Source organism: Culex pipiens, chromosome 2 (assembly GCF_016801865.2).
Source record: "Culex pipiens pallens isolate TS chromosome 2, TS_CPP_V2, whole genome shotgun sequence".
NCBI classification, from domain to species: Eukaryota; Metazoa; Arthropoda; class Insecta; order Diptera; family Culicidae; genus Culex; species Culex pipiens.
The window spans coordinates 78,842,956-78,855,821 of NC_068938.1; the positions used below are offsets into that span (position 1 = coordinate 78,842,956).

At 36.6% G+C, this 12,866-nt stretch overlaps 1 protein-coding gene across 5 annotated transcripts in view; it reads left to right on the plus strand.

Moving 5' to 3' along the window:
- Positions 1-12,866, plus strand: part of LOC120422973 (cGMP-dependent 3',5'-cyclic phosphodiesterase-like) — a 121,208-nt gene that overhangs the window by 53,884 nt on the left and 54,458 nt on the right. For all 5 annotated transcript variants that reach the window (XM_052708939.1, XM_052708938.1, XM_052708941.1 and 2 more), the window contains exon 5: positions 9,511-9,827. In XM_052708939.1, coding sequence (XP_052564899.1) covers positions 9,511-9,827 — 317 coding nt within the window. The remainder of the gene's footprint in view (positions 1-9,510; positions 9,828-12,866) is intronic.

Consider the following 12,866-nt stretch of genomic DNA (forward strand, 5'->3'; position numbering starts at 1 on the left):
GAGCGAAGAATGTCGATTGAAATTTCCGCCCTTTGAGGTTATGTATGCGAATTCTGTTTTGTTAAATTCCAGCGTTGAAAACAACTTTTGAGCAAAAATTCGAGCTGATACTTTGTTAACTTTTGATGCTCTATCATTTTAAACAATTTTTTTTTTCAAAATTATTTTTTTTTTCATTTCTTTTATTGCGTTAATTTATAGAGGGCAAAGAGTTAACAATCGTACTACTTGAATTTTTTCTCAAAAGTTGTTCTAAGAGCTGTAAATTCAATTTTATGTTTGCATTCCTATGTAACCGAACAGCGAAAATTTGAATCGTCATTCTTCGATGCTTTGCGCCATCTGTCGGAATTTTTGAGCTTTTGATCGCGAATATTTATAAATAAAGTGCCCATATCGTTTGTTGATGGCCCCTAAGGGGTGATCTGCAAACAACGTAACTTATTTTGTTGACTTCTGTGCTTTTTAAATAAAATTTGAGGAAATAGTAACGCTGTTTATCTGCGCAACATAACATTTTTAATTGCGAACAACTAAACGTTGCATACAACTTATTTAGGTAAGGGTTCGTCCAACAAAAAAGTGACAAGAGTTTGTAAAAAAACAATTGAATCACGTGATTTTTATTGTTTAGTGAATTTCACTGTAATTTGGCCTACATAAGGGTTTGTGATGAAAAAAAATCGTTGCGTTGTATTAGAATGAACCCTCACGTAAATCAGTTTATCATAAAGGGGCCATTCAGTAACCACGTGATTACATTTTAGAAAGTTTTTTAATTTTCCCCCCTTGTGAACATCGGACTATTTTGATTTGTTCAACAAGTTTCGTAAAATACCTTCTTTTTTCGAGTTGCATACAAGCTTAAGTGACGGAATTTGTGAATGACCCATGTACAATTCTTCTGTAAATATGCTCGGAAACATTATATAAAAAATATATAATATTTAGTATCCTTTTATCTTCAACAAACAACTACACATACACCTTTTTGCCATGTGACCAATATGATTTAAAATTTCGTGACGTTGCAACGCAAACTTAAACCTGTTGTAACTTTGGATCTAGACAACCAATTTAGTCGCTTTACGTTGCATTTGAAAGCTCTTTCCAAGTACAAAGAGCATCCGAAATATCAAAATGATTGAATGTTTAGTTTTCTGTTGGCATAAACAACTGTCTCTTTTTCGTGACGTTGCAACGCAATAAAATGGTAAACTTACACTAGTTTGAAAAAATACTTAACTTAAGATAAACTGCAAATCCATGACATTTCCTTTTAGTACATCTATAAACCTACAAAATGCAATCAAAAGAATAATTTTTGGATTTTATTTCGCTGAAAACCAGGAGTTTTTAGAAAAATGTTTTAAAACGATGATTTTATCACGAATTGATGCATAACTTAACCAACTTGTACAAAATTATATTCAAATGGTCAATTAATGAAAATCATGATTTTTGAAGCTTCAAGTAGTCTAGAATCGAGGAAAAATATCCAAATAGCTCATACACGCTTTTCAAAATTTCATCCTGAGGTGTACATTGCCGGAGAATGTGTCTAATTTATTTTGAGAAAATCAAGCCAAAAAATATGACATGGTTATTTAGGGAATTATATTGAATATTTCTGAGGATTTAGTTGAACCCAAACGAAAAAGGTTTGACAAATCCTTTTTTTATTATTTCAATGCTTTAAAAAGAAAAGCAGGGTAAAGTATTTTAGTGATAAAAATATTATTTGCAGGGATGGAATAATCGCAAAAAAAATCTTTTTCGCTTGCAAACTGTCTTCACTCGCGGAAGAGAGAAGAAACACCCTAAAGAAAATCGTTTCCGAACTTATCGAAGAAAATCAATCAGTAGTAGATTTTTGGTGAATTAAATTAATTTATTTCGTTTTGTTCACAAACATTTTTCATCTACGAACAGTGACAGGATATTTGCCGCCATATAATCTGGACGATGACTTTTTGAGTTTCTTTTTACCGATCTTTCATGCGCGAGAGAGGAGAACCACGATTTTTCCTCTTGATGAGCCCCAAACGATATTCTTTTGTTGAAGATTCTTCTTTCATCGCTGAATATTTGGTTGGAAGATTCTGATGATCTAAATGATACTGAGGTTTTGATAAATGAAGGAAAAGCAAAATATATTAATATACAGCAATTCCCTACGAAAACAGCATGAAAAAAAAAACAAAAGTGCTCAGCCCGATTCGAGCACTTGTGTTTTTTTTCATGCTGTTTTCGTGGGGAATTGCTGTATATAGACAAAGCTCCGAAGCAGGAAGGCAATTATTTGAAAAAAATGTTCATCACTGGTGAGTCTAGTAGAAAAAAAATGTGAATGGTATTTTTCCTCACATAATTGTGGAAAACCTGAATTTAACTTATAATTTCACAAAAATATTATTAATTTCATCAGAGCATAACAAAGCTTGACTGAAATGTAAATTGTTCCGAATAGGAAGGTTGACTGTATTAATCGACATCATTTTTTTTTACGTTTTACCTGAAGTTTTTGAAGAAAAAATAACGTAATCCACCTATGTGGTTGGAGCCTTCGTCACTCATTACCAACAATGGCTGTACACAAATTTCATCTATTTTTTAGATCCGGAATAAAAAAGTACGTAAATATCACTAAAGTGGTCATATCTCGAGGCAGGGTTGCCAGATCATCAATGTTTTGGACTCATTGGAAAGGCTTTTTGATAAACTAACCAATCATGGGTCGGATGGTGGATTCGGACATAGACTTCCAAAAAGTACATCAATATCACTTAAGGGGCCATATCTTGAGACAGGGTTGCCAGATCTTCAATGTTTTGAACTCGTTGGAAAGGTCTTTCGATTACCTAACCGGAAGGTGGATTCGGACATAGTTTACATACATTTAAGTGAGATCCGGCTTCCGAAAAGCACATCAATATCACTTAAGGGGCCATATCTCGAGACAGGGTTGCCAGATCTTCAATGTTTTGAACTCGTTGGAAAGGTTTTTTGATAAACTAACCAATCATGGGTCGGATGGTGGATCCGGACATAGTTTACATACATTTAAGTGAGATCTGGCTTCCAAAAAGTACATCAATATCACTTAAGGGGCCATATCTTGTGACAGGGTTGCCAGATCTTCAATGTTTTGAACTCGTTGGAAAGGTCTTTCGATTACCTAACCGGAAGGTGGATTCGGACATAGTTTACATACATTTAAGTGAGATCCGGCTTCCGAAAAGCACATCAATATCACTTAAGGGGCCATATCTCGAGACAGGGTTGCCAGATCATCATTGTGTTGGACTCGTTGGAAAGGTTTTTTGATAAACTAACCAATCATGGGTCGGATGGTGGATCCGGACATAGTTTACATACATTTAAGTGAGATCTGGCTTCCAAAAAGTACATCAATATCACTTAAGGGGCCATATCTTGAGACAGGGTTGCCAGATCTTCAATGTTTTGAACTCGTTGGAAAGGTCTTTCGATTACCTAACCGGAAGGTGGATTCGGACATAGTTTACATACATTTAAGTGAGATCCGGCTTCCGAAAAGCACATCAATATCACTTAAGGGGCCATATCTTGAGACAGGGTTGCCAGATCATCATTGTGTTGGACTCGTTGGAAAGGTTTTTTGATAAACTAACCAATCATGGGTTGGATGGTGGATCCGGACATAGTTTACATACATTTAAGTGAGATCCAGCTTCCAAAAAGTACATCAATATCACTTAAGGGGCCATATCTTGAGACAGGGTTGCCAGATCTTCAATGTTTTGAACTCGTTGGAAAGGTCTTTTGATAACCTAAACAACGATGGGTCGGATGGAGGATCCGAACATAGTTTAAATACATTTAAGTGAGATCCGGATGTATGTGAGAACACATTTTTATACATAACTTTTGAGCTACTTATCGAAACTTCAATCTGTATAAAACTCGATCTATGGGACCCTAAACCAAGTCGGTTCGGGTCAAATCGGTTCAGCCAGTGTCGAGAAACATGAGCTTGTTTGTTGGTCACATACATACATACACACACACATACACATACATATTTTCAATTCTGAGTCGATATGTATACATGAAGGTGGGTCTACGACGTTTTTGTACAAAGTTCATTTTTAGAGCAGGATTATAGCCTTACCTCAGTGAGGAAGGCAAAACTTTAACCCTTGAAAACTAGTAATAACCAGTAATTTGCATTACAAATGTAAACAAATTTTAATTCTGTCCTGTCCTTTGACATAAAAAAAATGGAACAAGCTATTTGGAGGCAGTGTTTTACTGCTCTTGCTAATTACAGTTTTTTTAAAGAATGGCCTGACAAGAAAATAGCAGCTCCGAAAGAAAGTTTGTAGATTTTCGAACTTTTTTGGTAATTTGTCAACAAGCTTCCAAATGCAACATTTTTTTCGGTACTTACATCATATGACTTACTCTTTCAACGAAGATTCTTGTATCATTGCTCCAAAGCTTCTAAAGAATTGAACTAATGCTTCAAATTCCTCAAACAAAGCATCTTCATGTGTATTATTGAATCCGACATAATAATTTTCTAATGCCTTCCAATGACTGTTCAGTTCTAGTGCACATCCCCAGTATATCCGGAATAAACAAACCTCAAAGAAATTCCAAACATTTCTCTACGCCACTGCTGTGTCCGTTTCTTGTGGTAGATCGGTAGCCGAGCTTTGGCATAACTAACCCAACTCCCTTGACCTATTCCGGAGCGGTGAAACAAGTGGGTGATGCACCATAATCTTTTACTTTCGTTCCTCGGCCCACACAAACACACATTGAGTTTAATGGGTGAGGAGGATCTATCTGCGCTATCTTTCGCTGCTATGCCGCCGGTCGGTTCAGTGGCCCGGAAAATGCTATACTCAATGGGAAATTGCACCGCACCGACCAGGACTTTCCAATCGGTTGCGGTCGATGGTTGCCGCTTCCGGCTCGATGGACAATATGATGCCCGCACCGGATGTAACTGCGGCCTGGGGTGCGTGTCCCGGGATCATGCCACGTGTTTGGAGTGGTCATAGGGGGGACTTGTGTAATTTGGAAACCCGTGTGAATCTTGGGCAGATATTTTGAATTTTCAATTCTGGTGAATTTTCAAATAAATAATCAAATATCATGACGAATTTGTTTGTCCAAGTTTGAAATCCTTACACTAATTGTTACAGGGTTACAGCAAAGTTTTCCGGATGTTCAATTCTCGAGGAATTCCTCAAGATAGCTGAAACTTCCCATGTGTGGCTGTGTGGTCAAAGTTCAATGTACCACAATCGATATCTTTCTGCATGAGCTGATCCTTTCTCTAGCGATTTAGTGCACTGGATTGTTGGAAATTGTGGATGTGTGAACATTTCAGTTTAATTTAAAGCGTAATGGGATGTGTTTAGTTAAATGCTCTTCATTTCTGAAATCGTTATAGTGTCTGGTGACAAGAGGTAGTGAATCATCTTCTATAAAGTGAAACTACTCAACAAATATCAATTTCATGCAAGTCATCCGAATTGAAGGCTTCTGGAATTGAATCATCAGCATGTGCTAATCTATCCTACTCAAACGTGTAATATTTCGTCACAAATATCTGTAGTACCGCAGTCCTCTGATTCACGTAGTCACGTTTCTTCGCCCAGTGACGCGCTGTATTTGGTGGAATTTTACAGTGACGTCCGCGGCAACCAGATTTCGCAACCGAGTGTCGAACAGACCCCGTTATCGCTGGTTGGTTTTCCTGTGAAATCCACTCGCCAAAACGTGTAATTCGGATGTTTGGCTAGTAGCAGCAGCAGAAGCCGCGTGCCAGGTTCCTCGTCGACGTCGAAGGAAATGGTGTGTGACGGTTGTTTTCAACTTTTTTTAGGAGCTCAAATTTTTAAAGTAAATATTTTGTCAACCTGGCTGTATGGTACGCAGATTTGGAAGTGGGAGCGTCAGTTGAGGTTTCGCTTTTTCGTTACCTATAGACATCACCATTCGCAATTACGTAGCAGGTGTGTGATGCGTTGAGTTCTCCTGGCAACAGGTTACGGACTCAAATTCCGTTGAGTTCTCCTGGCAACAGTTTACGGACTGCAGGTGTCGTATATTTTTAAGTAGCGTTCTTTTTGAATTTTGAATTTGGACTTGTGCTTTATTCACGTGCATAAGCTGTCTAAGAAAGCAATTTTTTTTTCAAATTTCATTTGCGGTTTAATTTGTCATAAAATACAAACTTCAAAATTTGAGAATATTTTTGAAATTATCAAATCCTACATTACAAGCAAACAGTGTTACAAACGAGTTTGTAAACAAAGAGTATGTCTAACCTACTCCACATGTAAACATCCATCGACGTAAGCCGGAATAAATGGCTGAATATTACCCCTTTTTGTGTGATGAAAATTTCACCAGTTTCTGATGTCAAATATGTCAAACAAATAAAATCTTTAAAAAAAGAAAACAATACCTTTTCCGAAAAAATGGTTCATGGATGAAAAATTCTTGACTTTCTTATCTCAAGTATTTTTTATTTTCAGAATTTTCAGATATGTTATAGGGGTTGAAAATGCAAACATGTGCTCTTAAAAAAGTAAAGCAATCCACTTAAACCCCGGGTCATTTGTGGTTTCTGTTGCAAGTTTCTACTCATTTCTAGGAGTCCGAAGGTTATGTGTGGTGAGTCACCCAAAACCTCTTTATTTATTTATTTATTTGTTATCTCGGAAACAATTAGTCAAATTGTCCTAAATGTTAAAAAACGATGGTTTTGTGAATTTCCTGCTTTTTGAATATTAGTATTTTCAGCCCTCCAGAAATGCCAAAAAATTGCCATTTTCGTAATTTTTCGCAAAAACCAAAAAATCATATCTCCGCGCCATTCAATCCGATTTTAGCTGTCTTAGACGCAAATGAAAGTTTGGCTGTTTGGAAAAATAGTAAGAAGTTTATAGCTTAACATTTAAAAGGTCGTATAACAGAATATATAATCAATGCAAATAGCATAGAAAATTACAAAAAAAATATGTTGGCCTTTCTTACAAAAGAAAGGTTTAAGGTTTGCTTTTTTCAGAAATCTTAAAAAAATTGTGTCCGGCGGGGAATCGTCCCACAAAAAAAATCTATTACTAATTTGAATGTTATGATGCGCTCTTTCGATTGAATTTTGGCCCGAAACCCGGAACTCAAAGCCTGATTTTTGAGAGCTCTTTTCCTGAAATACTTTTTTTTTCCTGAAATACTAACCTGTTGGGCGATGTCTGTACCCGCTCTTAAAAATTTCCATCATTGGAAAATCGCTCGTACAACCCACAATTTTCATATTTCAGATTTGTAGCCGTGGGGTCGGAGACGAACATTTTATTTTTCGATTCACAATTTTCGACCAGTAAACTGCCGTTCTACGCATAATTGTCCCGTAGGTTCCTATGCGCCCTATGTGTCCCTAATCACAACAAGACATAATGCTTCGTAAAACTAATGATTCCTAACATGAAAATACTCGGTGGGACAATTATGCGTAGAAGTACAACGATGGGACAAACAGACTTGTTGTTTTTCATGAGTTTCCTAATGAAGAACCAGATTTTATGTGTTTTTCTTAAAGTACACATCAGACTAAACTTAAAAATGTCACAAAGTCAAAATCGTCCAAAACTGACAAGGGACAATTATGCGTAGAACGGCAGTAAATGTGGTCAAAACCATTTTTAGATGTATTTTTTGGACAGTTTTACAGATAACACTATGAAATTAAAAGAATTTAGTTTCAAACAAAAAGCCATTCGAAAACATGTGCCATAAACTGCTTGGGCCCAAAATTTGAAGCTTTTCCAAAATGTATTTCCAGAGAATTAGCCATATTAGAGTTTTTCGTCTTATTTTTTCCCATTAAATTTTTGGTTTTATACAGAATCATATACTGAACATCAAATTTAAAGTCCCGGCTAATAATGTCAATCCAATAAGTTTTTCGAAATCAAATATAATTATCTTGCTACCCATAATGCACTACTGAAATTAAAAAAAAAATGCATTCTAGGTTTAGTCTAAAAAGATTCGAAGCTTTAGGTCAAATTCTCACTGGATTTTATATTCACCAATATATTTTTCGGAGTTTCATCATTTTGTAAGAAAGGCTCTATTTCACCTCTGGTGATATTAAATCGGGTTTTTACATTAAGAATCGCACGAAAAGATGCCGAGATATTGTCAGTTGAAAAATAAGGGCTTACTAGGGAACACTGAGAAAAACACATTTTCACTAATTTTAAACTTAAAGAGGCTATATGTAAATGTTATCGATTGCCAATTTGATTTTGCACCTAAAAATTAATTTTCAAATGTTTTAGATTTTTGTTATAGACATTTCAGTTTGTTCGGAAACTATCGATATGTTTTTTGATTCATCCTCTAAAATACTGTTTACAAAATATTTAACAACAAAATTTTAATATTTTGACAGTCACATTGGTGCAGAATTGGGTCCGTAAGTTCGACTATTTTGGGATAAGAAGACAACAACTTCCATGGTTGCTGTGCACCCTTTAGAGGCCGTCTCTCAGCAACCGGCAGTCTAAAATTTTCTCTGTTTTTTTGCAAAAACATTTTTTTTGGTATTCTGATCCTAAAAACATGGAAACGGTGCACTTTATCAGAAAGTTTGAAAAGTCATTTTTGATTACCAATTTGTATCTAATTTTAAAATGCATAATTGATACAATTTATATTTTTTCTAGAATTCATAATGCTGTAAAAAAAATATAACCTTCCTAAAATTATGCGCAAATGATGCATGTTTTGGACACATATAAAAAAATCTTGAAGTTCTAATCGTCAGCTCATAGCCGCCGTGCTAACTTGCCGCACGTGCATTTTGGGACAAATTGGGTAAAGAACGTAATTTTGTGCAGCTAACAATGCTTCACCTTTTGACCTGCACAGATTCGTTTTTCTCGGAACGTCGAAATGGCGGGTGCGACAAGATAGCACGACAGCGTCGACCTACAACCTGCTCAAAGACACCAAATCCTTCAGAAAATCTCATTCTCAAGAAACAGATTTTCGAATATTCACCAACATCCTATTAAAACGGTGTGCCGACTTGTGTGGGAAATTTAGTGATGCAAAATAGCTTCTACGTAGAGAATTGATAAGGTTTCATTCAAATCAAACAAGAAAAATATAAATCTCAGAAAAAATGCGAAATTCTTGAGAACTACTCAAATTTAAACATTTAACTCAAACTAATCAATGCAAATTTTACTCATTACCGTCTACTGTGGACGCATCGTTAGATGGAAAAATGAGATTAAACGTGTTTTATCGAAAACTTTCGTGCTCTTAGATGATTTTCCTGCAACTATTATATCAATCTTCTCCTTGAAAACGTTTTATCCTCACCCAGCTTTAATAACTTAAGCTGTTATCACAATCCCCCTGATTGTGACCCACTCTAACCACCGTTTTCCTTCCTTTCACTCACTCTCTCTTTCCCATTTTCTATTATTCCAGGTGGTGGGCAACAAGCACAATACTCTTATCTTCGATATTAAAAGCTCCCGAGTCAGTAAACTTCAGACGCAGATTTCCACGACGTCGGCGTCTTCCCTGACCTCGCTGCCGACGTTGGCGTCACTGGATGGCAGCACCACCACCATCACCAACAATGCTCAACAACAGCCGCAGTGCAACACCAACGGCACTAGCAACAACAACTGTAATAATCATTCCCACCCACAGCAGCAGCAGCAAATTGCTTTGTTCGTGTGTATCGCCGGCGACAATGAATCCCGATCAAGATACCAATTCTACATCGAGGACACCTTCAGGTAAGCCACATGTTCCGAGGGACGGTCCGTCCGGTACGATGTTACGACACGATAGGTTGACTTTTGTTATGGGCTCGAGGCCATATTCGAGAAGCTGCTCAATTTATTTTTCGTGCATCATTTAAAGGTAGGCACACGTACGTACGTACCGTACAGGCTTAGAGTTCCTTGAGCTGATGATCATTATAGTATTCCAGAGCGCAGTAATGTTTTATTGGCCGCACAGCACATAGGGAAGTGGATTTGAATGGCACTTGGCTGGGTCTTCTACTTACTGGAACAAATTGGATGCGGTTTTACTGCTCTTAGGATTGTTATGATGATGTTTCAATCTTCATGATGATTGCAGAAATGTGCTCTAATGTATTAGGTAAACAGATGAGAAATTTAAAATTGACCGATTCGCGATACAAAAGACTATTTTCCTATTTTAGTTTCTTGGTTATCTAACTCATTCGAATGGTCTTAACTTTCCAAAGTGTTAACATGATGGTATTTGATTCGATTTGTGGTTGCCTCTGCGAAACTGCTAAGTACACGAGAAAATAGTTTTTTTTTAATATTTTTTTTTTTAAATTGAATCAAATTTTGTCCATGTATTGCCCATGTAAAAAAGGCATGATTAGCTTAATTTTTTAGTAATTAGCTTTAATTTTTCAACTCCGTTTCCGAGATATTAGTATAATTGCGATTTTCAGGGCTAAAAATGGAACTTTTGTGAAATTTTTCGCATAGAAAGTTAACACAAATCTGAACAGGACGTGTGACGAGTGTGTTTTGAGAGTAAAATTTTACTACGTGTCACAACTGTGCTCAGAATTCCCATATAAACTGAAACAACTTTAAATAGATTACAGTAGGATAGAGAAAAATATAAAACAATTCAATCGATTGTTTTATTTACTTAAACAATTTTTGTCATAAATGTTATGTTGTCATGTCCTTAATAAAAGCTTTGGATTTATCTTGGAATTCAACATAAGAATTTTATTCTTTTGAGGTTCACAAATAATCGCTAGGGAAAGCTGGAGGGCACTTAAATAGGCGAAATTGTTGATTTGTATAGCCTAGAGAACCTGGAGTTTATTGGAGAACGGCCATCTTAAACCAAAAGTACCAATCGAAGCACGAGAACTGTCAAATGGAGGTACCAATCGAGCAAAATCCTGTGTCTTAGTATAGCCCATTTGAATTCTTATACTTTTGACAGTTGATGTTTTAAAAGCGATTATGAACGGCTTGCGAATGGAGCAATACAAAAAAACGCTTTTAACTTCTAAGCATAAGCATAAGCATAGGTGCCCACCCGCAGTTGCTGCTCCGTTATTGACCAGGACCTCCAGAAGTTACATCCACGAGCCGTGGAAGATGAGTGGGTGCTATCTTTCCTCGCTTCGCAGCTTCTCAAAGGCCCCCCTATCATGCTGATCAATACCGGCGCCGGCCACGACCAGTGGTAGGGTCACGGGGAAGTGGCATTCCCATCCACTTAGTCCGATACTTGAGTGATAGAGACCGCCCAATCGACTGCATCTCCGACAAAGTATCACATGAGTTTTGAGGGGGTTAGTAGATGGGTATGAGGTCAGGATTCACGAGTGGCAGTGATGTGACCATGAGCATTTTGTTTATCGATTGAAAATTTTAAATCTTAGGCAGCCGGCTGCGGAAAGATAGATAATTGATTATTTAAAAAGTTTTTTTTTATCGAACGCGTGCCAGCCGAGCAGTAGTGCTATGGGCTGTACTTATCAGTATATTTTTACTGTTTTTACAATTTAGATAACGCGAGCAAATTTCAAAAATAGTAAATAAATGACGCTTTACTCTTCATAAAATCGATAGTTTGATGAGTTTATACTAAAACTGCCAGTTAGAATAAATTTTTACGATCATTTACGAGGAAAATTATCGCGAAAAAACAGAAGCACCGCACTTATGATGGTCCCCAGAAGCACCGCACTTATGATGGCATTATTCAATTATTATGACCAATCACCCCATGCACACAAACAGTGACACAAAAGAGACAAAAATCATCACGAAAAAACCGGACTGCACGTCCCCAGAAGCACCGCACTTATGATGGCATTAAAAAAAACCGCTTTTAACTTCTCTGCACAAACTTAAATTGCTTTACTATGTTCTACAATGTTGTAGATCATGAAGTTTTACATAAGAATTACATATTTGAGGGTCCGAAATAGTTGTCAGGGGAAACCGGAGTGCGCTTAGGTTAATTAAGTTCTTGATTTTTGCCTTCCTTACCTTACTGAGGAAAGGCTATAAAATCACTCGAAAAACGAAATTCTTAATTTGACCTCATAGACCCACCTTCATGTATACTTATCGACTCAGAATCACATTCTGAGCAAATGTCCGTATTGTTCTCATTCGATCCGTCGTTGTTGAAAATTATAAAGTTTAGTAAAGTACTTCAAAAGTTATGCTAAAAAAACGATTCTAACAAAAGTCCGGAAGATTGTAAAAAGGGTGGTTTTTGTAAGAAACCTTGTCATGTTATACATTTTTAGAAAGGTATTCAAAAGACCTTTCCAACGAGTTCAAAAGATTGAAGATCTGACAACCCTATCAAAAGTTATGCGCACTTAAGTGTTATTTATGCACTTTTTAGAGGCCGGATCTCATATATTTCGATGAAAACGTTGTCCGGATCTATCATGCGACCTGTCGATGGATAGGTAATCAAAAGACCTTTCTAACGAGTTCAAAAGATTGAAGATCTGACAACCCTATCAAAAGTTATAAGCACTTAAGTGTTATTTATGAACTTTTTAGAGGCCGGATCTCATATATTTCGATGAAAACGTTGTCCGGATCTATCATGCGACCTGTCGATGGATAGGTGATCAAAAGACCTTTCCAACGAGTTCAAAAGATTGAAGATCTGACAACCCTATCAAAAGTTATAAGCACTTAAGTGTTATTTATGAACTTTTTAGAGACCGGATCTCATATATTTCGATGAAAACGTTATCCGGATCTATCATGCGACCTGTCGATGGATAGGTAATCAAA